The sequence below is a fragment of the Papio anubis genome, chromosome 6 (genome assembly GCF_008728515.1).
Source record: "Papio anubis isolate 15944 chromosome 6, Panubis1.0, whole genome shotgun sequence".
In the NCBI taxonomy this organism is placed as follows: Eukaryota; Metazoa; Chordata; class Mammalia; order Primates; family Cercopithecidae; genus Papio; species Papio anubis.
Window position 1 is genome coordinate 25,980,990 of NC_044981.1, and position 26,792 is coordinate 26,007,781.

Sequence of the window (26,792 nt, forward strand, 5' to 3'; positions counted from 1 at the left end):
GGATCAGGCCTAGTTTTACATATTGGAGATAATGTATTCCTCCATAGGAATCATTCCTCCATAGAAATCATGTTGAATTCTCCCTAGGCCTGCCTTTGGCAGCATATTCCTGAAGTCTCATCTGTACCCCCTCTCTGCTTCTAATATTTGCCACTCTCTGCATGAACCAGCCCCTCCTTCCTGCAATGGGAAACAGGTGTGAGAGGGGACAGCTGTCACAATCCATTTTGCTTTTGTTTTGCTGTTGTTATTATTGGTAATGGTAGTTTGTTTCCTTTTTAGCATTCACTAGCTTCCTTTTCCTGATCCTTTGATAGTGTTACCAGAAAGGGGCTCCCTGCCCAGACCCTAAGAGAAGGTTCTTAGAACTCGTGTGAGAAAGAATTTGGGGCAAGTCTACACAGTAAAGTGAAAGCAAGTTTATTCGGAAAGTAAAGGAATAAAAGAATGTCTACTCCATAGGCAAAGCAGCAGCTTGAGCTGCTGGACTAAGGATACTGACATGGTTTGACTGTGTCCCCACCTAACTCTCATCTTAAATTCCCACATATTGTGGGAGGGACCTGGTGGGAGGTAACTGAATCATGGGGGCAGGTCTTTCCCTGAGTAATTTATACTGCTGTTCTCATGATAGTCAATAAGTTTCATGAGACCTGATGGTTTTATAGGAAGGAGTTTCCCTGCACAAGCTCTTTCTTTGCCTGCTGCCATCTATGTAAGACCTGACTTGCTCCTCTTTGCCTTCTACCATGGTTGTGAGGTCTTCCCAGCCACATGGGACTGTAAGAGCATGAAACAATTTTTCCTGGTATAAATTACTCAGTCTCAGGTATATCTTGCTCAGCAGTGTGAAAATGGACTAATACAGATACTTACAATTATTTCTTGATTATGTACTAAATAAGGGGTAGATTATTCATGTTTTCCAGGAAAGATGTGGGCAGTTGCCAGAACCGAGGGTTCTTCCTCTTTTTAGACCATATAGGGTAACTTCCTGACATTGCCATGGTATTTATAAACCACCATGGAGCTGGTGGGAGTGCCTTTTTGCATGCTAACACATTATAATTAGCGTATAATGAGCAATAAGAACAACTAGAGGCCACTCTTGTTGCCATCTTGGTTTTGGTGGGTTTTGACCAGCTTCTTTACTGCAACCTGTTTTATCAGCAAGGTCTTTATGACCTGCGTCTTGTACCAACTGCCTATTTCATCCTGTGACTTACAATGCCTAACCTCCTGGGAATGTAGCCCGGTAGGTCTCAGCCTTATTTTACCTAGTCCCCACTCAAAATGGAGTCATTCTGGTTCGAACATCTCTGACAATAGGACAGATCTGGAATGAGCCATGCCTGGGTACAGAGTCACATCCACAGCAATGAAAGTCGTAGATATCTGCAAGGACTCATTGTGGGACCAAGGATTCAGGGGCTCATTCTTTCTCCTCTTTGTGTGTGCTGGTTGCCTCAGGAGTAGAATGTCCCATGCTATGCATGGGGTCTGCTACTATCATGCCAGGACATGATGAATCGTAGGTGGCAAAATGACAGATGGCTCTGTGAGCATCCAGGAGGGTGCAGTGCTGAAGCGTCTTCTGCTTGGTATAGGAAGAAAGGAACATATTTTCCAATCTTGCCTTTATTTTGAGTAGTTGGACCAGAGGGATTGCAGGTGGGCCAAACTCCATGTTCCCTTGGCTATCAGGGTCAGCAGACAGGCCAGGGGCCCAGATAGGCCAGTGGCGCCCAGAATTCAAGTTTAATTTCTCCTCCCACCTGTGTCCTGAGCTCCTCTTATTAGAGGAGCCGCATCTACTTAGGCCAGCATTTACTATGTTCTTATCATAAATGCCTCTTACACCTGAGACTTATAAATGTGACAAGCTCTTATTGTAAGATAGTAATCCATCTTTTTTCCCCATGAAATAATAATTCTAACTTGGGTAGTGATAGTACTTTTCCTTTCATTTTGAAGTGGAGAAGCTGGAGCTGAGTCATTAAGGACTTGGCCCTGGACCCCACAGCCTTTTCTCCCCAGAGCACAAAGCAGAGTGATTGTCCCAGGGATCCCACACAGCTCTAAGCTGGGGGCACTCACTGCTGGGCCATTAGTGACTCCCATTTTCTGTCCTGGCTGACCCCGGCTATTGAAGAAGATCTGAGTCCTGCAGAAGGACAGTAAGGAGAAAAACAAGACACAGAACGGGACAGAGAAGAATAGAAAGCTGACTCAGATGAATTTTGTGATGCCAGTGAGTCCTACGGCTGTTACCACCCCTTTTTCCACCACACCCTTCAGAGCAGTTACAGAACCACAAGCAACCCAGAAATAGCAAAAAAGTAACATCAGCTAGGAAGGCTTAAGGACTCCCAAGGGAGTTGGTGGCAAAAGTAGAAAGATCTCAAATCAGAGTCTGTGAACTGATCCTCTGCAGGCTTCCTGTTTTTAGGTACTCTGTGTTGGGGTCACATGATAGTTTACTGGGTTATTAATTGGTTCCTTCTTTTTATTGCTGTAAAAGAAGGATTTTTTTCCCTACGTTTCCCCTCCTTTATCGGAGAGGCTGAGTGCAAATGATATGAGCAACGTCCCTAGTTTTCTCCTAAAAAAGCCCCGCCTCCCACAGTAGTTTCACTTCTCAGTTTAATCCAGTCTGAGTTAACTTCCTGACCCAGGAAGTGGCAGCTACAGAGGGGACCAGCAGCGAATATGTAAGTGTCTGAGCAGTGAAGGTTATGGAAAAGGTCCAGGCTAAGGTTTTCTCAGTGGATATGTGAGTGTGTACTGGTGGCAGGTGGGGTGGGGAATATATTTCCTGACAGCAGGGCCACTCCAACTCTGAAAATGGTCAGGACTTTCTTTGTTTTACAGCTCTCGCTTCTTTCCTGCTCTTTCTTTCACCAGACTTTACACCAAATCTCAGAAGATTCAGAACTTAGGTGAGTGGGGCAGAGGACAGGAACCCTGGAGCCTTGGAAGCAGGGGAGCCCCTTCTCCCCAGGAGCGCAGTGACCCTAGCAGAGAGGGGCCTGGTGTATAGTAGCCCGCCAAGGAATACACGTCATCAGAAGAAATTCTGTGTGGCTTCAAGAGACTGATCTGGTTGTGACAGGAAATCAGCCTACCCGGTAACTGTAATTAAATTACTGTTTTTTATTCTAGGCACTGTCATTTAAAAGAAGAATTACTCTTCAAACTTCCTCCTGACTCTGCCCTGTCCTAGAGCGGCTCTCAGGAGTAGGGGTGTGGGGACGGGCAGGGGGAGAGATGGGGGGTACAGGGAGAGCCCAGCTAGGTTCTCAGAAGAGGCAGGCTTTTTTGCTCCTGGCCACCCCTCTGTTGCCTATCCCTGGCCTCCCCCATTTTCTTTCTGTCTTCCCTACCTCCTTGGGTCTGCAAACTCTTTATGTTGCAATCACTCTGAACATGTCTCTTGAGATAGGTCCTGTCCTGGAGAAGAGATATTAGTAGTGAACTCCTCAGTTCTACAGGAGCTCTGATCCCATAGAAATAACTGCTCCTTAGGACCAAACCCTCTGCTCTGCAGCCTTCTTTCCAATTCTTATTCCCTCAGTTTAGGGAGAGTGCACAAAAAGGATAAACTAGTTCTTCTGGTTGTTCTGGTTGCCTTGATTGCTTCCATTACCTTCCTGGTTGGGTCTCTAGAAAGATCTTATTAACGAGGGAAGTCCCACTTAGGCACCCCTCTCTCTCTGCAGGAGAGAGAGGTATTCACTATTCTCCTTTCTCTTTCTTTTGCCTATTATACCTCTGCTCCTAAAAGCAAAAAAAAAAAAACAAAAAAACAAAAAAACAAACAAACAAAAAAACCCAAAAACAACCGACCTTATTAACCAGTGTTGGTTTTTGTTCTTTGTGGGGGGTGGGGGGGATCAAGGTGGAGTCAAATTTGATCGTCATGATGGTGTAGAAGCCAAGGGAACACTTCCTCTTTGCCTTCTGAAAGTTCACTGAAAAATCAACTCACAAAAGGAAGGCTAATTGGAGAAAAGGCATACAAATTTATTAACATGTACATGGGCTAGAATCACAGAGTGATTACCCCCTCTTCCAATGGGCGTAGATACTTATATAGTCTTATTTATAAATACTTATGTATTATACTTATGTATTCTAAATTATTTATAAATACTTATGTATTCTAAATACTTATGTATAAATATTTATAAATATGTATAAATACATAAGTATAAATATGTATGTATATAATATAAAAATGTTATTTTTATATATGTATAAATATATAAGTATAAAATATGTATAAATATATTTATATATGTATAAATAATATTTATATATGTATACATATTTATATATGTATAAATACAAATACTTATATAGCCTTATATAAGTATATAGCCTTAAATATTTATATATCTATAAATACAAATACTTATATAGCCTTATTTCAGAGGGGAAGGGTGATATCAGGAGAATATAGGTAATTCTGTTGAGGGGCAGTAAATGATTATTAGGGATAATAAATGAATATTCAGGAGGATGAATGAATGAATGGAGGAACAGAGTTTAACTTGTAAATGGTTCTCTTTGGAAAATGAATGAGCCTGACAGACAGACATTATTTTGTGAAAGTGTCTGATTAGGTCTGGTTACATTCTTAGTCCTCTTTTCTTCAGTACAAAATGTGATAACAGGGGTTGGAAGGAAAAACAAGTGTTCTTTTTGTCTAGTCTGACTGGCCTTTATGTAGATAGGGGAAAAGTCTCTTCCAGCATCTGCTGATCTCTAAGGGCCTTTAATTCAAAATACTCATTACACCAGGGAGTCATATATTGCGGTGAAGCTCCCCATACTCCTTCAGTGGGATCTGTCACAGATCACCCAATTGCATGAGTGTTACTACCAATTACAAAGAGTAATTCTGGTACCAATTATTCTTTTTTATTTTAAGACAGATTCTTGTCCTTTCACCCAGGCTGGAGTGCAGTGGTGTAATCTGGGCTCACTGCAACCTCCCACTCCAGAGCTCAAGTGATTCTCCTTCCTCAGCCTCCTGAGCAACTGGGATTACAGGTGTGCACCACCATGCCCAGCGAACTTTTTGTATTTTTAGTAGAGATGAGGTTTTGCCATGTTGGTCAGGCTGGTCTCAAACTCCTGATCTCAGGTGATCCGCCTGCCTTGGCTTCCCAAAGTGCTGGGATTACAGGTGTGACCCACCGTGCCGTCCTGGTACCAATTATTCTTGAAGTTGACTAGAATAGGAAAGAGTTTCACACTCCCTGAGTTCTCTCTTTTACAGCTTTTGTGAGGAAGCCTGCATTGTTTCTCCCAGCACTTGGTCCAAGGTAACTTTCTGTGATAACGGAATGTTGTATATTGAGGCTGTTATGTAGCCACTAGTCACATGCAACTATTAAGCAATCAAAATGTGGCAAGTGGAACAGAAAAACTAAATGTTTTCATTTTAATTTTTATTAAGTTAAATTTAAATTCCCATTCATGATAGTGGCTACTGTATTAGCTACACAGCTAGACGTTTATGCGTCTTCTAAATTCTAATGCATTTCTTCTTTCTGGAGAGAAGACTTTAGCTGGACATGGTGGCACATGCCTGTAGTCCCAGCCACTCTGCCAGGGTGAGGCAGGAGGATTGCTTGAACCCAGGAGGTCGAGGCTGCAGTGAGCGGTGGTCATGCCACTGCACTGCAAGAGAGCGAGAACTTGTCTCATAAGAAAAGAAAAAGAGCCCGGGTGCAGTGGCTCATTCCTGTAATCTCGGCACTTTGGGAGACTGAGGCAGGTGGATCACAAGGTCAAGAGATCGAGACCATCCTGGCCAACCAACATGGTGAAACCCCGTCTCTACTAAAAAATACAAAAATTAGCTGGGCGTAGTGGCGCACCACTGTAGACCCAGCTGTTCGGGAGGCTGAGGCAGGAGAATCACTTCAACCCGGGAGGCGGAGGTTACAGTGAGCCGAGATCACACCACTGCACTCCAGTCTGAGCGACAGAGTGAGACTGGCTCATTAGAAAAAAAAAAAAAAAAAAATTAGAAGACTGAGAAAAGAAAAATAGTTTAGAGCAGTCTGAGCTATGTGAGGTATGCAAAATTTATCAGGACCAGTGAGACAGGAGTATGGGTCTTCAGTTAAGACCCCATGTTTAAAAGCATTTTGTTCCTGACTGGCTGCCTCATCTATTACCTACATGTTCCTGAGATTTGTAATAAAAAGAACAATGTATAGCCAATCAAAAGCTTATGCTATTTTAATGTAAATTCTTGGTAAACAATTTTAAAAACGGCTTTAAAACTGCTTTTTTTTTTTCCTTTAAATAACCACTTGCAACTGCTTGCTAACGAGGACAACTTGAAACTCTGCATCTGGGTTGCAGTTCTCAATCGTGGCCCAAACAAACTCAGCCTCAGCTTCTTCCTTTTAAGTCCTCTTTTCTTCAATACAAAATGAGATAATAGGGGTTGGAAGGAAAACCTTCAAGACCTATGGAAGTCAGTAGCAGCCAGCTCATCACATAGAGGTGCAGGTGAGGTGTATTTTCATCATGGTAAAAATTCTGGCTGCTTCATCTCCATCTCTAGAGCCAATATTGGAGCTTTTCAATGAAAGCTATGGCCTCAACCACCAGCACCAAGAAGATGATGGAGGAAGCCACCTGCTCCATCTGCCTGAGCCTGATGACGAACCCAGTAAGCATCAACTGTGGACACAGCTACTGCCACTTGTGTATAACGGACTTCTTTAAAAACCCAAGCCAAAAGCGACTGAGGCAGGAGACGTTCTGCTGTCCCCAGTGTCGGGCTCCATTTCACATGAATAGCCTCCGACCGAACAGGCAGCTGGGAAGCCTCATTGAAGCCCTCAAAGAGATGGATCAAGAGATGTCATGTGAGGAACACGGAGAGCAGCTCCACCTGTTCTGCGAAGACGAGGGGCAGCTCATCTGCTGGCGCTGTGAGCGGGCACCACAGCACAAAGGGCACACCACAGCTCTTGTTGAAGATGTATGCCAGGGCTACAAGGTGAGTGTGTGGGTCAGGGGGCCTTGGTAAGTACCAAATCTTATCCTGCTCCCAGGAGCTGAGATGATTTAGCCTGAAACCTAATATTATGGTTTGGAAATACAGCTTTCATCATGTCATTCTTCTGAAAAATAGTTTATGATGATTTCTTGCTAAATTATCTAGACTGTCCGTTCTGACCTTCAATGGGATGGTTGGACTCATCTCTATCCATCTGTGTTATGATGAATTTCTCCTTGCTTTAGAACAGGTTGTTCTCAAACCAAACACCCGCATTTTTTCTTGCTTCACACTATGAATATCATTTGAAAAACCACAATATGTAAAACCATGCAGTAGGGCCTGCAAACAGGGAAGAAGGACCCATTACCTTTTAGGTATCTACAGTCTAGTAAAGAAGATAAACCATCAAAAATGTCTGCCTGGAGGTCCCTGGTTTTGGTGGTGGGGAGGGACATTTAGGGTAGGGAGTGGTTCATCTCAGAAGTAACTCTTGAAGGACACGTAAAAATTGAACACCTATTGGGGGATTTTCATTTGGGGAATGAAGGGTCAGTGACATTGAAAATATCACTCTGGTACCTATACTTTTTTTTTTTTTTTGAGATAGGGTCTTGCTCTGTGTCCCAGGTTGGAGTGCAATGGTGCAGTCTCGGCTCACTGCAGCTTCAACCTCCTGGGGCTCAAGCAATCCTCCCACCTCAGCCTCCCAAGTAGCTAGGACTACAGGAATGCACCACTATACCCGGATAATTTTTTTATTTTTTGTACAGACATGGTCTGGCTTTCTTGCTTATACTGGCCTCAAACCCCTGGTCTCCCTCCCATCTCAGCCTCCCAAAATGCTGGGATTAGAGGCATGAACCACAGTGCCCAGCTACTCTGGCATGTTTATAGTAAAAGGAATATCAAGGAGTAAAATTCAAACTATCCATATAAGAAAGGGAGGAGAGGGCAGATTTTAAGCAAGATTCAGGAAGAAGAGTAAAAGATTTGGAAATGCTTGGTTGTGGAAGGTGAAGCAGAGGGAGAGGTTTTGTGTACCATCCAGGCTTCTTGCCAGAAAGCATATTAAGGAAGGAGGGACTTTGCTGTTGGCAGCATGGAGGAATGGGCATAGTCCTGATGTCCTTTTTCCTTTTCTGTCCTGCCTAGATTTGAGGAAAATGTTGCCCCCTGTGTCAGGCTCCTTATTCTGTCCTCCATGAGACAGAGGTGGTCTTGTATGAAGGCTCTAAGTCCTTCTAAGGACATGTCAATCCTGACCCCCACTCAGCTCATGGCAGCTCTTCCTTAAACTCCATGGAACAGCTAATAACTGCAATGATGATATTCCAATTTGAATTACTTTTCCACCAAGTAGTAAGAAAAGGAGGCTGCTTATGTTGAAATTGAGTTTGGTCACTTACTAGATGGGCAATTTTGGGCACGTTATTTAATGTCTTGACACCTTGGTTTCCCCATCTGTAAATGGGGATAATAGCAGTGTCCTCCCTCCCTAAAACACACACACAGGAGGTGGTTAAAAGCTTTGAGGACATTAAAATATAGAATGCATAGAATAGCACTTGGCATATAGCAAGGACAATGTCATCTTTTGCTAAAACAGTTACATAGAGCCCTTTCCTGAGAATGCTCGAGAATTAATGAGTATACTTGTTGGGTTTAGAGAGGACAGGAGACAATTCTTTTAGCCTTGATTACAATTAGTAATTTGGGTCAGCTTCAAATCACTTGGCATCCTGATTTTTCATGACTCATAAGACACAAAATTTCATGTGTGCCAAACGCTGGTATTGGTTTTGCTTGGTTCAGCATGTTATTTTACAAAATCTTTTAGATGATGATTACCTTGTTCTATATATAACTTTTTCCTGGCAGGACTCTAGTGGAGGGTGTAGCTCAGGCTCTGGGTCAGCAGATGAGGGTGCAATGCTCCACCAGCTGGCAACCATAGCCCTTTGGGCAAGTTATTTTACCCCTTTCTTAGTCTCATTTTCTACAGCACAGAAATGATGTTTAAAATCCTACCAACTATTCAGGGTTGCCAAGGGGATCAGTATGTTCCTGCACATATAGCCTTTAGCATGCTCTCTAGCAAAAAACAAGGAGGACTCAATAAATATTCACTATTATTCAAATATATCTTAGAAAACTGGGATTCCCCCTAGGTCCCTAATGAAGAGTCAAATTGAATAGCCTTCACTGATCAAATTTTTCCTTCAGGAAAAGCTCCAGAAAGCTGTGACAAAATTGAGGCAACTTGAAGACAGATGTACGGAGCAGAGGCTGTCCACAGCAATACGAATAACTAAATGGAAAGTAAGAATCTGACTTCATTGATCTCAAGCTATTTTCCATTCTAGAGCTTAGGCATAGGGGATGATTGAGGAAAATCACAATGATGATTTATTCTCACTGAACCAGATCAAAAAAATGAAACCCAAGGGAGAAACCATTATTTGTATTTATGCCCCTGACTCCAGGTTTACATCCATGAGAATTTAGCGCCAACCCCTTCCATCTTTAAACCGTAGTTGGCTGGGATTCCTGATACTTCAGCCAGAAGAAGCAGAATTAGTATGCCTATTTACCTAAAAAAGCATTGACTGGGTCTCAAACTTTAAATACCTCAAAATAAACCTGGTTTGCAGGCCTCAACTCATTACCCTGGCACTTCTACCACAGCGGAGCATCTGGCTCTCAACTTTACAGGTACAGAAACCAACCTTTGTGGACACTTAGAAAACAGGATCACTCCAGATTGAAATTCATACTACTCAAGCTCATGAGGCTGATGAAGGAAATATACTTTATTTCTTTCTTTTTTAATTATTATTATTCTTTGAGATGGAGTCTTGCTGGAGTGCAGTGGTGCGATCTCAGCTCACTGCAACCTCCACCTCCCAGGTTCAAGCAACTCCCCTGCCTCAGCCTCCTGAGTAGCTGGGATTACAGGCATGCGCTACCATGCCTGGCTAATTTTTTGTATTTTAGTAGAGACAGGGTTTCACCATGTTGGCCAGGATAGTCTCGATCTCCTGACCTCGTGATTCACCCACCTCAGCCTCCCAAAGTGCTGGGATTGCAGGTGTGAGCCATTGCACCCGGCCTATACTTGATTTATAAGTACATCATAAGTAATGCAACAACCTACACACTTGCAACTACAAACTGCAGCATCTCTCAGACTATTTCCATGGCTGACCAACCTCCACATTATCAGAGCCACATTCTTTCATGAAAATATTTAGGTTCATGCAAAAGTAATTGCAGTTTTTGCCATTAAAGTAAAGGCAAAAACCACAATTACTTTTGCACCAACCTTTATATTTATATAATTCACTAGCTTGCAGTAAAATCCCACAAAGCTGATTACCGATTTTCCCTCTTTCAGGGGTCCTTTCTAACTTCTACCCTGATCTTTGTTTGTGGATGTTGCTCTTGAGCTCCTGAGTACACTCTTAGTTCCCTCATTTCTAGGATCTTGGGCAATGGGGAAGACCTTGATTGTAACTAACATATATGAAAACCCGTCTATACAAGAGTTAAAGCTGTACCTGTCTCCTACACAAAAATTCCACCTCATCCTAAGTCAAAGACCCTTCTTCTACATCGTAGTCATCGAAACACTGTGTGGATTTATTTTTATTTTTTAATTTTTATATTTTTAAGATAAGTAGAGAGTTTATTTGGGCCATGTTTGAAGACTGCAGTCCGAGAACATAGATTCAAGTTGCCCTGAATACATACTCCCACTGCATTAATTTAGACAGCATTAATGGAAATTGCAACTTTACATCTCCTCAGATGAGACTTTCACTTGATTTCTGTCAGTCTTACATATAGGAATGCTTAAGATGACCCTAGGGTAGTAGAAAAATATTTCTCTGTTAACCATAATAAATACCTGCCAAACTCAGAGCTCCCCCTGCCAAGAATTATGGACCCTCTTACCAGCCTGGTTGTCTTAAAATCCAGTCTTGGTAATGTTCATTATAAGCTTTTACTTCAAGAAAATCACTCAGACTCAGAAATCTAACTTCTTAAATCATAAGTAAAAATTTATTTTTATCCTTGTAACTGATAAAGTGTTTGAACTTGGCCCTAGTTTCATAATTAAGTTATCTAGCACTCCTAACCCAGCTTTCTCCTGTGTCTTGGCTGAGGAATAAGGAAATTAATTGGGTGACTATAAGGAATCTGAGACAACCTCTTCCACGTCTGAGTACCTGCCTCCCACACATGACCCTGCAGCAGGAAACTGGGGACATTCTTCCAGCTTCAGTGACTCATGAGAAAATAATGTCCCAGTGGCTGATTGTGTGTGTGTGTCTGTGTGTGAAAATATATATAACACTTAAGCATTTAACCACTTTTAAGTATACAGTTCAGTAGAATTAAGTGCTTTTACATTGTTATATTGTTGTGCAACTATCACCATTCCCATTTCCAAACTGCAGCTCAGTTTCATCTTTCATCTTCTAAACTGAAACTCACTACCCATTAAACAATAACTCGTTTTTCCATCTTGTCAACACCTTGTAACCACTATTTTACTTCCTGTCTTTATGAACTTAACTATTCTATATACCTTGTATAAGCAAAGTCTTACAATATTTGCCCTTTTGTTTCTGGCTTATTTTGCTTGAACGTCTTCAAAGCTTATCATGTAGTAGCGTGTGTCAGACTTTCATTCTTGTTTATCCATTCATCCATAGATGGACATTTGGTTTATTTCCACCTTTTGACCATACTTTCTTGACTCTAGGAGAAGGTACAGATTCAGAGACAAAAAATCCAGTCTGACTTTAAGAATCTCCAGTGTTTCCTACATGAGGAAGAGAAGTCTTATCTCTGGAGACTGGAAAAAGAAGAACAACAGACTCTGAGTAGACTGAGGGACTATGAGGTTGGTCTGGGGCTGAAGAGCAATGAACTCAAGAGCCATATTCAGGAACTGGAGGAAAAATGTCAGGGCTCAGCCCAGAAATTGCTGCAGGTGAGGCTGTTTATTTGGAGTAGGGAAAAAAGGTATATTATTGTGCTATTAAAGGAGAATGATAATGAAGCATGGGAAGATAGAGTAATGTTTCTTTTAGATATACATCAGTGCCATCAGGCTAGCCTTCACTAATCTATGGGGTACCTTTATGTCAATTAGAAAAATAAACTTCTGAGGGAACATAACTTGGCCAAATGGAACCATGGGATAACATCCACCACTGTTTGTCTCCTTGGCCCATGTGCACAGAACCTGGCTGTCAACTCTCTCCTGAAATACTCTGCTAGGTGACTGATGGGTGATGAAGTGGGGCAGCCAAAATGAGTGATAATCTGTTCCCTGATTTGCTTGTAGAACCCTTGCTCCAGAGCTGTTATGGTACAATCTACAGCTCTATCTGTATGAAGATAAACATCTGGAGCCATTAATTCTGGTTCTAACTAACAGGATTGGTGACTATACTGTAAGGTTGAGTGTATAGCATGATTGCTTTACCACTGTGTGATACCTGTTGCCACCATCTTAGTGGCCCAGTCTCAGGGCTGTGCACAGATTCATTGCTAAGGACCTTTATGATATGTGTTCTCTAATCTGGGCTCACTGTGAAGGAAATCCGATCACCAAAAGCTAGTCTTGACAGAGGGAGCATGGACAAAGCTCCTGGCCCTCATGCTTCAGCAAGGATGAGAATAGATGCAAATGTTGATAAACATCCTGCCATGCTGAATCTCCCAGAAGCTGGTAGGAATTATTCCATCTGGGTATCCATCAACATCTAAGACTTGTGGGAATTACTCTATTTGGGTATCCATCAATATCTAAGACCAGGGTAACTCTCTTTACTTCTCTGGGAAAAGCAAAGAAGAATAGCCCTGCATGACAAGCCCCATGAAATACTGATGTTCCCATGCTCACCTTTTCTTTTTGTTTCTTTATAGAATGTGAATGACACTTTGAGCAGGTAAGTCCTGTATGAATGCAGGAGGGGAGGGGCATGTGTATATAGAACTGGATGGAATGCACCTCTGAAGAAATCTCTGGCCTCTGGTTGTTCTAGGAGTTGGGCTGTGAAACTGGAAACATCAGAGGCCGTCTCCTTGGAACTTCATACTATGTGCAATGTTTCTGAACTTTACTTTGATGTGAAGAAAATGTTAAGCAGTCATCGAGGTATGTGCACTAAAGAATTCCTAAATACTGTGGATGGAAGGGGCCTTATGCAGTAACCAAGTTTACCACCTGTCCCTCAGCAGGCTCACAGCCAGAGAGGTTGTTTAGTTAATTTAAGTAGCACCTTCATACCTTCTCTAGTTCGTATGATTCACTGCTTATATGTGAGTGAGCATTGCATTCTGGTTATCTGCACAAACCTTTCAAATTCTTATTCTTTCACTTATTACCCATGTTACTCCAAGTGACTTGGTTTTCCCCTCTGAAAAATGAAAATATTAACAGCCCCCACTTCATTGAGTTGTCATCAAAATTAAATGCATCAACATGTACAAAGTGCTTAGCACCGTAACTGATAGATGATCATAATACCACATCCTGGTATTAGATCTGATCATAGTGTTTCTTATTAATAGATCAGCCAACTCTTAGAGCAATGCAAGAAAGGTAGGTGAGTATGACAGCCTATCATTCACATATTTTAGGAACTTGACTTAGATAACACAGATGATAAATGTTACAACCAATTTACAGATTCCGAAATGTTAGAACCATTTACTGAGTTTCCTGCTCCCTTGATTTTTTTAAATCAGTACTGACCATACTTTCACAAATTTGTATTCATAAGTACAAAATCAAAAAATCCCTGAAAATGGAAAGTTTTATCATGATTCATTGGGCTGCAAAAATGTGGCCTAACCTGAAATGATTTGGTGGTTATATTAGTTATCTGTTAGTACAAACAAATTACCATAATTTAGAACCTTAATACAACACCCATATATTACCTCAATTTTTGTGGTTCAGGAATCTGGGCACAGCTTAGTTGGGCCCACTGCTTAGGGTCTGACAAGGCTGCAATTAAGATACTGGTCAGGCTGTGTTCTTACCTGGAGGCTAGGCTGAGGAAGGATCCACTTCCAAGCTCACTGAGGTAGCAGGCAGAATTTCTTTCCTGATGGTTGCAGGACTTTGGGCCCTGGTTATTTCTGGCTATTGGCTGGAGGTTGCCCTCAGCTTCTATAGGCCACCCCTCAGCTCTTTGCACACGGGCGTCTAACATGGCCAGTTATTTCTTCAGAGAGAGCTCAGGAGACAGACTCTTTAGAGAAAATCTGATAGCAAGATGGAGTCTTACATAATGAAATGTAATCTTAGAAATTATATTCCATCATCTTTGCCATATCCTATTGGTCAAAAGCAATTATAAGCCCTTCTCACACTCAAAGACAAGGAATTTTATGAGAGTGTGAACACTAAGAGGCAGAAATCATAGAAGGCCACCCTTGAGTCTGTCTTCCACAGTGGCCAACCCTGAACTGCACTGAGATGAGACTATTTAAAAGTCTTTATTTATCCCACTTAATTTGAATAAATGTTTTGCTGCAGATATATTGATGAATTTGATTACAAGGCTCTGCCTTAGGCCCTGATGGGGTTGAAATTTAGAGTATATGCATTTTTTTTTTTTTGCCTTTATAACTTCTAAACTAATTTGAATTGCAAAGCCCATTTTGTTCCAGGGATTTCAGATAAGGAATTATAGACCTGTGTTCCCCTCAAATACACAACAACAAACAACAAAAAAACCCAAAAGCACTCTGTATTTCATCCTATACAGATGACAGGAAGGAAGAACAAGACTTTGTGTAAGTTTTGCTGGGATTTCACTGAGTTAATTTGCCTCCTCTCATCTTTTACAGAAGGAATCATAATACGGTTCAAGTGAAACTCTTTTTTTTTTTTTTTTTTTTTTTTGAGACAGAGTCTCACTCTGTCGCCCAGACTGGAGTGCAGAGGCGTGATCTCGGCTCACTGCAAGCTCCATCTTCCGGGTCAAGTGAAACTATTTCTTAAATGGGCTTATCTTTTAACTAAATATTTCTCCCCTCTTAAACACTGTTTATTAAAATTTTTCTTTTTTTTAAATTTTTTTTGAGATGGAGTCTCGCTCTGTTGCCCAGGCTGGCTTGCAGTGGCACAGTCTCAGCTCACTGCATCCTCTGCCTCCCGGGTTCCAGTGCCTCAGCCTCCAGGGTAGCTGGGATTACAGGTATGTACCACCACTCCTGGCTGATTTTTGTATTTTTAGTAGAGATGAGGTTTCACAATGTTGGCTAGGCTGGTCTTGAACTCCTGACCTCACGTGATCTGCCCACCTCAGCCTCCCAAAGTGCTAGGATTACAAGTGTGAGCCACTGCACCTGGCCTAAAATTTCTCTTATTACAAAAGTGATATGAATAAATTTTATTTTTATTTTTAAATGTATGTTTATTTATTTTATTTTACATTGCCTTCAAGCAGATGCAACAAATAAATTTTAATCAGTGAAACAATATAAAGAATATAAACAGAAAGTTCAAGGTTTCTCCCACCCCTCTCCAATCTGACTTCTCTAGGTAGGGTAACCTATATCTTTCCCTAAGTTTGTACAAACATGTAATATATATAATCTGTCTCTTCTATGTTACTCATTACTTTTTATGTCTAATATTCCATAAGTATATAATAAATATATGTAACCATATCCCTACTGATGGAGCTTCAGGCTGTTTTTAGAACTTAGTTATTACAATGTTGCTACAAAAACTTTCTAGTCCATGCACCCTTTTATCCTGGTACTTTCATTTCTTTTGGGAACATACCCCAAACCGGGATTGCTGAGGTTGTTGTTAATCTTAATATATGGTACCATATTACTTGACTCAAAGTTGTAACATAACTCCTACCAGCACCGGGAATAATGACGCACATATACTGAACACTTTTTTAGTCTGTGACGGATTAGAAAAGCTTTACTTTTCTTGGTTTTTGTTTTATTATATCACAGTCCTCTCTATATGGGGCATTTTTGCTTTATAGATAAGGAAATATGACAGAGAGAGGTTAAGTGAGTGTTGTAGGATCTCATAACTAGAAGGTAGGCGTAGAAAGAGTCTAGAGTCTAGAAAGCACTGTCTTACCATTCTGCAATGTGGCAGAAAATACAAAGTGTTATTTACTTATCTCTTTTAGACAGGTTCTTACTCTGTCACCCAGGCTGGAGTGCAATGGCCCCATCATGGCTCCCTGCAGCCTTAAATTCCTGGGCTTAAGCAATCTTCCCACATCAGCTTCCCCAGTAGCTGGGACAACAGGCAGGGACCACAGGCAAGCACCACCACATCTGGCTAATTTTAATTTTTTTTTTTTTCTTTTTGTAGAAACAATATCTCTTTATTTTGTCCAGGCTGGTCTTGAACTCCCAGGCTCAAGCAATCCTCTCACCTCGGCCTCCCGAAGTGTTGGGATTACAGGCACAAACCACCATCTCCAGCCTGAAGTGTATTTAATCCACTGCCTTGTGGACTGGGCATTGAGGCTGTGTGTAGAGTTGGGTTTTTTTGTTGTTGCTGTTGCAAACAATACTACTGTGAACATTCTTATCCATGCTTCTTTGTGTCCTGTGAATGTTTCCTCCAGGGAGATACCTTGGAGTGACATGCTGGTGTGGGGGATGCACATCATAATTTTACCAGATACTACAGATCTTGAAATTGTTCCAATTCTACCCCACCAGCAATATAAGAGCTCTCACTCCTCCAAAACTCCCTGAGTCTTTACTTATATAATTTATGATTTTGATAGTCTTACGGATTTAAAAGGGTACCTAATTGTGTACTTAATTTGTGCTTTTCTGATTTCAGTAGTGAGACTGAGATTCTTTTTGTCCATTAGCCCTTCAGGCTTCTGTGATTTACCCATGATTTACTGTGGTTTAATAATTTTTATTGGGTTATTTTCCTTATTGATTTATGGGAACTTATTATGGCTGATGTCTTCTGGCATGTGGATGGCATTTTGCATTTTCATCCTGTTTTATGATAAATAGGGTTTCAAAATTAAGTAGACACATTTTCCTTCAAAGTCTGTGTCTTCTGTTTCCAAAGAGCTTAGTCATCAGTGGGCAGTGAATTTTATCACCTAATTAATTTTATTAGCCCCATGTGTTATACCTGTAGTTCCATCTACTGGGGAGACTAGGGCAGGAGGATCTCCTGAGCCCAGGAGTTCAAGGCTACGGTAAGCTATGATCACACCACTGTACCCAGCCTGGGCAACAGAGCTAGACCCTGTCTCTTAAAGGAGGGGGCCAGATATAGTTGCTCACGCCTGTAATCCCAGCACATTGGGAGGCCGAGGCAGGAGGATCACTTGAGGGCAGGGGTTCGAGACCAGCCTGGTCAACATAGTGAAACCCCATCTCTACTAAAAACACAAAAATTAGCCAGGCGTGGTGGTGTGTACCTGTAGTCCCAGCTACTCAGGAGGCTTAGGCAGAATTGCTTGAACCCAGAAGGCAGAGGTTGCAGTGAGCTGAGATTGTGCCACTGGACTCTAGCTTGAGTGACAGAGTGAGACTCCATCTCAAAAAAAAAAAAGGAGATGAAGGAGGAGGAGGAAAAGAAGGAGGTGGAGGAGGGGGAGGAAGAGGAAGAAGAAGAAAAAGACAAGAAAATTTAGCTGTCATCTATGCTTTGATAGCATTATAATGATGATGAAGACAATTGCTAGGTTAGTGAGAGGAGGCTACATACACACCAGAACTCTCTACGTGGAAAGCAAGTTCATATATTTTATTAAGTATGTTTCATTGGAGACCTTCTTTTCCCGTAACTATGACCAGTGCTCTGCCAGCTCAGTCAACAACAACATCGCATGTTGACTCCACACCTGGATTTTTGGTCCAATTGGTAATGAAATCATCCCACCAGTGTCTTCATAATATATATATACACACACACATATAGTATTCTCTCTATATATATTTATTTGTATGTTTATATCTATATCCTCCCACCTCAGCTCTCGCTCCATCTCCCAGCCTGAGTGGTGCAGCAGTGCGATTATGGCTCAACCAATGAGAGGATCAATGGCGATCCTCTCATTTCAGCCTCCCCAGTAGCTGGGACTATAGGCATGGGCCACCATATCTGGCTGATTTTTAAATTTTTTTGAGACAGCAAGTCTCTATATACTATAGATATATATATAGTATCCTCTCTCTAATATAGATAGAGAGAGGATACTATGTCTATATCTGTATCTATCTATCTTTCTATAGAGAATGAATACTATATATCTAATAATATGTAATATATATTATATATAAAAAGTCAAGCATTGATTTGTACATATAATATATATATAGATTACTGTATGTGTGTGTGTTTATATATATATATATATATTCTTTTTCTTTTTTTTTTCAAGACAGGCTGTCACTGTGTTGTCCAAGCCAAGTGGTACAGTGGTGCGATCATGGCTCGACCACCTGGGCTAAAGTGATCTTCCCACCTCAGCCTCCCCAGTTGCTGGGACTACAGGCACAGGCCACAAAACCTGGCTAATTTTTAATTTTTTTTTTGAGACAGGGTCTCCCTTTGCCACCCAGGATGGAGTGTAGTGGTGCAATCTCGACTCACTGCAACCTCCACCTCCCGGGCTCAAGTGATCCTCCCGCCTCAGCCTCCTGAGTAGCTGGGACTATAGGTGTGCACCACAATGCCAGGATAATTTTTCATATTTTTTGTAGAGATGGAGTTTGACCATATTGACTAGGCTGGTCTCAAACTCTTGGACTCAAGTGATTCACCCGCCTCAGCCTCCCAATATGCTGGGATTACAGGCATAAGCCACTGTGCCTGGCCTGATTATTGTACATGTTTTTGATATAACGTATTATATATGTCATATATGACAATATAAATGAATATATTAAACATTCAGTTTTCATTTATATATTGTAAAATACATATACTATACATATATAATATGTAGAACATATGCTATACATATATGTATATGTTAACATATATAATACATATACATATAATATGTATAGATGCATATATAAAATTTGATTTGTTATTATTTATATTATTTTGTGCAGGAGTTCTATATCTGTCTATAAGCTGGTGCCATAATTTTTTATTCTTTGGAGGATTTGGTATGAGATTGTCATTACTCATGCCTTGACTTCTAAATTTCCTATAAAACTGACAAAATCCATTTTTGCTTGATAAAGATGCATGTTTTATTATCTGCTGGTAAAATTTAAAGTAGTGATTTCATTTCTTTAATGTTAGGTCTGCCCATGTTTTCTTTGTTTTTTGAACGAGTTTTACTCAGAAATATTTTTTCTAGGAAGTATTAATTTTGTCAATGCTTTCAATTTTATTAGTAGCATAAGATTTATTATAAAGTTCTGTAGTATTTAAAAATTTTCTGTATTCATTCCATTTGTGCCTTCTTACTTTGATAAATCTCATTAGAGGTATGTCTATTTTATTTACTTTTTTTTAAAGATGCTGCTTTTTTTTTTTTTCCTCTTTATTGCATTCTGGTTTTAACTTCACTGTTACATTGTTTAGTATCTATTTTTTCTTTTTAAAAAATTATATTTGGGTTTTCTATGTTCTTCTGAACATTTAAATTAGATGCTTAGCTCATTAATGTTCAGTTTTTAAATTTTTCTAAGATAAGCATTTAAAGCCTACAAATTTTCCTTAAAATTCTGCTTTAGCTCCATTGTATATTTTTATAAATAACATTTTATTATTGTTCCATTCTATATGTCTTCTAATGATTTATTAGTAGTTTACATTTCCTAATATTTAGAATCTTTTTAGTTGTCTTTTTATTATTGGTTTATAATCTTATATTGAGACTAGAGAAAATGATCTGTGTAATACAGATTTATTGAAATTTGTTCAGACTGTTTTTTGACTATTATTTACTCAGTTAGCACATGTTCCATCTGTACCTGAGAAAACTGCATATTCTCTGCTTACTATTATTAAACAATTACTGAGCTTTATGTATTGACTATGAGATTGGACTTCTTAGATTGTTCAGCCCTTCCATATCTTCCCTTAATTTTTTCTTTTGATCTGCCTGATCTATCAATTATGGAAAGAAGAATGTTAAAATATCCGATGATGATTGTAGATTTGTCAATTTCTCCTATAATTCTACAGTTTTTGCTTTGTATATTAACACAATTTTAAGCATGAATGCACTATATTACTAGTGCATTCACGTTTAGAATTGTGTTATCTTTTTTAGGTGACTCCTTTCATTCTTCCCTTTTTTTTTTTTGAGACAGAATCTTGCTCTGTCACCCAGGCTGTAGTGTAGTGGCGAAATCTCAGCTCACTGCAACCTCTGCCTCCCCGGTTCAGGTGATTCTTGTGCTTCAGCCTTCCAAGTAGCTGGGATTACAGGCATGTGCCACAATGCGCAGCTAATTGTTGTATTTTTAGTAGAGCCAGAGTTTCACCATGTTGGGCAGGCTGGTCTTGAACTCCTGGCTTCAAGTGATCCTCCTGCCTTGGCCTCCCAAAGTGCTGGGATTACAGGCATGAGCCACCACACCCGGCCCTCCTTCCATTCTTAATAATGCTCTGACTTAGTATCTTTTGATATACTTACATAACTACAACAGTATATGACTATATTATCAATCTTTTAACTTCCAATCTTTCTATATGTTTTTGTTTATGTGTCATACCAATAGATAGGTGGAATTTTAAAAATCCAATTGATATTTTTTCTCTTAAGTGGTATTACCACCCTGTAAACATTTTAATTTCTCAACATGGGTTTTCCTGGGTCATTCAGGTAATATGAATTGAAACCCCAAACTTCTGTGAGTCAGGCTGATTAAGAGCTGACTGAATAGAGTTTGAAAAAGAGGGTATTTACAAAGGTGAGGAGTTGGGAAATCCACAAGGAACAGGAAGCACCCAGGGCTAGGAACAGTTAGAGAGCCATTGAGCTAGGAACAGTTAGAGAACCATCACCTCCTCTGGGCCTCAAGTGGCAGGTGTAGGGAGCTGTAACTATACAAGAGCATGCCCAGAGGCAGAGGAATGCAGACCCTCCAAATCATAGCCAGTGGCATGGGACTGGGGTACTGAATACTCCCAAGGCTGCTGCTTTGTGCCCTATGGTCTCCTCTGGTGCTTCCCATTGGCTGAACCAAGCAGAAGCCAGAGGGCAGAAAGCCTGGTTAATGTGTCCACGTCAGCCTTCCCGGGCACAGAGCACGACAGGGAAAAGTGAGGGAATGATTTGGAAGAACAAACAGAGCATCCAGCACAGGAGATGTTTCTGAATACTTGAATTCCTTAATTGTCACAGACCAACTGAGCAATATTTAACTCAGTAGCACGGTGGTTTCTTAACTCTCTTGTTAGAACATCCTATTACCATTTTTTATTTTTAAAACTGCATACTGTCCAGTATCTCACTTTAGGTTATCAGAGTTTTTTTCTGTCTTGTTTGATTCTAGTCTGATATTTTTCATGTATATTGGTCCTCAGTGTATTATTATCTCATACTAATGCTTATGGAACATTATCTGAGGGGAAAGAGAAGAGCTTACAATTAAAAGTCATGGGACTAGGCGTGTGTCATGAGACCTGGGTCTTCCAATAACAAGCTAAGACATTAGCTGAGTCATTTTCCTTCTCTGATTCCCAATGTTGGTGGTTATTCAGTAGAGAAAGGAAAAGGTATCTTTCTGCTCAACTGTTTCATGATTCCTGGAAGTCCTGCATGGGAGAAGAACTTTGGACAGGATGGTAACCATATCAACTGGTTAGTTCTGTACCTTGGCATCCCTGAATAACTAAGACGAAGATGATGTCGATATCATTATTACTGCATGTTGCTAGAAGAGCTGAGGTAGGACTGGTTCTCTGTCATAATGTAAAAGAGTCTTGGAAGGTGTCTGGGATCCAGGGTCCAGAACCCCTCGTGGCCTTTGGAACACCAAACTCTGTGCCAAAAGGTGGAAGGCTGCCCTGCCGCACCACAAATCTAAGCCCAGGGCCTAAAACCCCTTGTGACTTGGACGGAACCCAGGGCTCAGGGCATAAAACCCCTCATAGCCTCTGGAATGTGCACAGACTTGTTGGTTCCTTGCTTCTTACTCATAAACATGTCCTCCATTATCTCAAGCAGCAGACCATATTCTATACGTGTCAAAGAAAATGCTAAACCATCACAGCTACGCTTAATGCACCACTACCTTTCTACCCCCATGTCCTCATGCCCTCACCTGTTTACCCTCACATCCTCACCACCTGCTTCTTTGTTTGATCCCCAATAAATAGTGTGGACTCCCAGAGCTCGGGGCCTTCACAGCCTCCAATCTAGCGCTGGCCTGCTGGACCCACTGTATGCACTCTTAGCTTGTCTTTTCTCATACCTTTGACCTTGCTGGACTTTGTAGCCCCCATGGCCTGATGTCGGGTCCAATCACCCCAACAACTACCACTTATTAGGTGCTTACCATGTACCAGGAATTTTACCAAGCATTAAGCAAACATAAGCTTGTTCAATCCTACCCACCATTCTCTGCAACAACTATGGTAATTTCTACTTTATAGTTAACAAACTGAGGCTCAGAGAGTTAAATGATTTGCCTAAGCTCACACAGTTTATAAGAAACAATACTTGGGTTTGAACACAGGCTGGTTTTATTGAAAATAACTTGTGGCTGGGCATGGTGGCTCACACCTGTGTAATCCCAGCACTTGGGAGGCTGAGGCGGGTGGATCACTTGAGGTCAGGAGTTTGAGACCAGCCTGGTCAACATGGCGAAACCCCATTTCTACAGAAAATTTTAAAAAATTAGCCAGTTGTGGTGGTGCGCACCTGTAGTCCCAGCTACTCAGATGGCTGAGGCAGGAAAACTGCCTGAATCTGGGAGGTGGAGGTTACAGTGAGTTGAGATAGTGCCAGTATACTCCAGCTTGGGTGACAGAGCAACACTCTGTCTCAAAAAAATAAAAAATAAACTAAAATAACTTGTGTTCTTCACACCAACAAAAGTATTTTTGTTTGTTTGTTTTGTTTTGTTTTGCAGTTAATGTGACTCTGGATCCAGATACAGCTCATCATGAACTAATTCTCTCTGAGGATCGGAGACAAGTGACTCGTGGATACACCCAGGAGAATCAGAACATATCTTCCAGGAGATTTACTGCCTTCCCCTGTGTCTTGGGTTCTGAAGGCTTCACCTCAGGGAGACGCTACTTTGAAGTGGATGTTGGCGAAGGAACTGGGTGGGATTTAGGAGTTTGTATGGAAAATGTGCAGAGGGGCACTGGCATGAAGCAAGAGCCTCAGTCTGGATTCTGGACCCTCAGGCTGTGCAGAAAGAAAGGCTATGTAGCACTTACTTCTCCCCCAACTTCCCTTCATCTGCATGAGCATCCCCTGCTTGTGGGAGTTTTTCTGGACTATGAGGCCGGAGTTGTATCCTTTTACAATGGCACTACTGGCTGCCACATCTTTACCTTCCCAAAGGCTTCCTTCTCTGATACTCTCCGGCCCTATTTCCAGGTTTATCAATATTCTCCTTTGTTTCTGCCTCTCCCAGATGACTGAGGAAAAGAGCAGAAGCTCCTTGGTTTAACCAGCACAGAGAAAATAATATAAATCCCATAAGGGCAGATGTTTGGTCTGTTTTCTTCGCTGTCACTTCCTTAGTACTTAGAATAGTGCTGGGATTTTAGTGGATATATAATTGATTTATGTTGAATATATGGACTTAGAAACTAAAAATACCACAGATGGTTAACCTGGACTGAGGCAAAGCAAGATAATAGCAATGATCATACATTGCTGTCTCTATCCGTCTTTAATGGGTCAGGGCTTTGATTTCCAAGGGTCTTCAGGTGATGAGTAGTGGTACCCACAGGTCAGAAGGTCTGCGTTCTCCTAATTTGTTTGCTGCCATTTGAACTCATGTGGGGAATGAAAGAAAGCTGCAATTATCCGCCAACTGCATTTAAAACCAAACCAAACCAAACAGGAAAATCAAAATAACGTTGACTCTTCCAACCACTGACGTGTTGTTTAATAATCTAAGCAGCAGTCCTGCAGGCTACCAGACTTACCGAGTTCTACCTGAGAAATAGCCAAGCAAAGTGTGAGACAAGGGTTAAGAATGGCTTACAATGAGATGCTTCAAATGAAAAGGGAATTATGAGTAAAACTGAACTTGGAAGGGGGATTCAGTTCTGGAAAAGAAGTTGGTATTTTCCAGTCTGCTAGGACCAGTTACCTTGAAATATTTTAAAATCTCAGTAAATAGTTATTGCTGAAATGACTGTTGGTAGTTCTCATTATGATTCAGAGAAGATCAAATAGACCTTAACTTCATTTTGAAAAAGACCAAATTACCATACCTGAGTGGGTAATGACAGGACTACAACTAAAACATAAACAACATTAGTGATGACCATAAAAAGTCACAAAATTGCTAAATGTTATAATTTAGAGTTGATATAAAAATTGATGGCCAGGTGTGGTGGCTCACGCCTGTAATCCCAGCACTACAGGAAGCTGAGGCACGGGGATCACTTGAGGTCAGGAGTTCAAGACCAGCCTGGCCAACATGGTGAAACCCCCGTCTTTACTAAAAATACAAAAATTAGCCAGGCATGGTGGCAGGCGCCTGTAATCCCAGCTACTCGGGAGGCTGACGGAGGAGAATTGCTTAAGCCTGGGAGGCAGCGGTTGCAGTAAGCCAAGATTGTGCTGTGCCTCAAGGAAAAAAAAAAAAATTAATGTTTATTGATATTTGTTGAGGTCCTATGACATCACCTCTGAGAATAGGAGAAATGAAGCAACAGTTGTGTCTAGATGTCAGAGGCATGGCTGGGCCTCCATCTCTGCCTAAGGGAAGACATAAAAGAGTTCAGACTATTGCCCATGTTCCCCAGGGTCAGAAGTTCTAATGATGATGATAGAGGCCGGGTTGTAACTCGCAAATGAAGGGTAGCAGAATATGCCATCTTTGGCATAAGTATTTTGAGCTGAAGACAATTGAGAAAAAAATAGATTAAAAACAAACAAACACCTCTGCGCTCTCCCTATTTGCCTAAAAGCAGGATATGAAATTGTGAAGCCATCCTCCTACTCCAGGAAGAACAAAGGTTAGTCACCAGAGACTTTAGACTCTTCTCAGCCTGGACATAGTACCAGAGAAGTCTTATTTTAAAAAAAAAAAAAGGGAAAGAAAAAGTTGCCTTCCCACAATTTACTGCGCTAGTAACTCAAAGTCCTTTTCCTCTTCCTTGTCACTTAAAAAATGTATTGTTTTGTTAAAATGCTATATAGGCCCAAGTTCTAAATCCTCTTTTGAGTATTCATCTCAGTACTCCCCTGTGTTTGTGCAATGCACATGTTAATAAACTTCTCTTTGTTTCTGTCTTGTCAATCTGTCTTTTGTTAGACTACTTTATAGGGCCAATGATGGAGAACCTAAGATGAATAGAAAAAAAAGATTTTTCTCCCCAACAGAAGGATTATCCCCCAGTCTTACTTGTTCTATATCCCTGTAGTCTGAGTATGCTGCCCCAGACTTGGGGAATAGGACCCAGTGGGTAACCAAGGAACCCCAACTTTGTGCAGGATCAGGGAAGATGTAATCTGGATATTCATAAGCTCTTCTCTACCTCTTGGCGTCCCACAGTCCTGTGTTATCTAAGTGTGGTCTTCCCCAGAAAGGGGAGGCCTCCCTAACATTGTCAAAGTCTAGCATATGCTACTCAGAGGAAATTCTATGTCACTAAGCACTTAGATTGCTGAATAAGAAAGGATGATAACAAAATAAACATTTAATTAAATAAATGTTTTTAAAAACCTGTGGAACCCATAAAGAAGGCCAGAATAAAGATAAAATTGGACAAATTGGACATTAATGGGGTGCAGGAAAGCTATGGAAAGAATATAAGTACTGCTAGATAAATCATTAGCTATTCTAATAAAAATACAGAAAAAAAAGGAACAAAAGAATATATACTAGAATAATTTTGAGAGTAATTTGCAGAATTAGATGCAAATAAATTTGAAAACTTTTGATTAAAATACTTTTTAAAAAGAAACAAATGGCCTAACTGACCCAAGAAGGGAAAGAAAATATAAACAGACTAATAAATACAAAATGAAATTCAGACACTTACAGAGCGGCCAGGCATGGTGGCTCACACCTGTAATCCTGTCACTTTGGGAGGCTGAGATGGGAGGATCACTTGAGGCTAGGACTTTGAGACTAGCCTGGGCAAGGCCCCCATCTCTAAAAGAAAATAAATTAGGTGGGCATGGTGGCATGTGCCTTAGTCTCAGCTACTCAGGAGGCTGAGACACGAGGATTGCTTGAGCCTAGGAGGGCAAGGGTGCAGTGAGTCATGGTCACGCCACTGAATTCCAGCCTAAGTGACAGAGCAAGACCTTTTCTCAAAAAAAAAAAGTTACACAGCTCCAACTAAATAATGGGGAGAAAAAGAAAAAAGAAAGAAGATGATTTTATGGCTGATTTTTTTTTTTTTTTTTTTAAGGAAAAGCAATTCATGTACCCTTGAAGATTAGATTACGTTGTATACAATAGCCCAAAATGACAGTGGCTGAAACAAGTTTATTTCTCTCCCATTTAAAGCAAGTCAAGATGTGGAAGTCTGGGAAGCCCAGAAAATCCGGGTCTTGTTTGTGTATGGAAACTCCAGAAAATCACAGATTCCTTCCAGCCACCC

At 40.8% G+C, this 26,792-nt stretch overlaps 1 protein-coding gene across 3 annotated transcripts; it reads left to right on the forward strand.

The window, feature by feature from the left end:
- The first annotated feature begins 2,562 nt into the window (after window positions 1-2,562).
- On the forward strand, window positions 2,563-25,480 carry TRIM38 (tripartite motif containing 38). 3 transcript variants are annotated; one of them, XM_021937054.2, is made up of 8 exons: window positions 2,566-2,773; window positions 2,905-3,128; window positions 6,587-7,027; window positions 9,254-9,349; window positions 11,799-12,029; window positions 12,971-12,993; window positions 13,090-13,202; window positions 23,120-25,480. In XM_021937054.2, exons 3-8 carry the CDS (start codon window positions 6,608-6,610, stop codon window positions 23,641-23,643), a joined length of 1,407 nt encoding a protein of 468 aa, XP_021792746.1. In that variant the 5' UTR covers window positions 2,566-2,773; window positions 2,905-3,128; window positions 6,587-6,607; the 3' UTR covers window positions 23,644-25,480. The 3 variants fall into 3 exon arrangements, with proteins under 3 accessions (XP_003897200.1, XP_021792746.1, XP_009202836.1); XM_009204572.4 differs by having other exon boundaries at window positions 2,566-2,711; XM_003897151.5 differs by lacking the exon at window positions 2,905-3,128 and having other exon boundaries at window positions 2,563-2,711.
- The last annotated feature ends 1,312 nt before the right edge of the window (window positions 25,481-26,792 follow it).

Excerpts from the sequence above, each read along its gene's own strand:
- TRIM38 (XM_003897151.5), top strand. The coding sequence starts at position 6,608 with ATGAAAGCTATGGCCTCAACCACCAGCACCAAGAAGATGATGGAGGAA. Across the intron at positions 7,028-9,253 it reads ATGTATGCCAGGGCTACAAG|GAAAAGCTCCAGAAAGCTGT; the intron begins GTGAGTGTGTGG and ends TTTTTCCTTCAG. Across the intron at positions 12,994-13,089 it reads GTGAATGACACTTTGAGCAG|GAGTTGGGCTGTGAAACTGG; the intron begins GTAAGTCCTGTA and ends TGGTTGTTCTAG.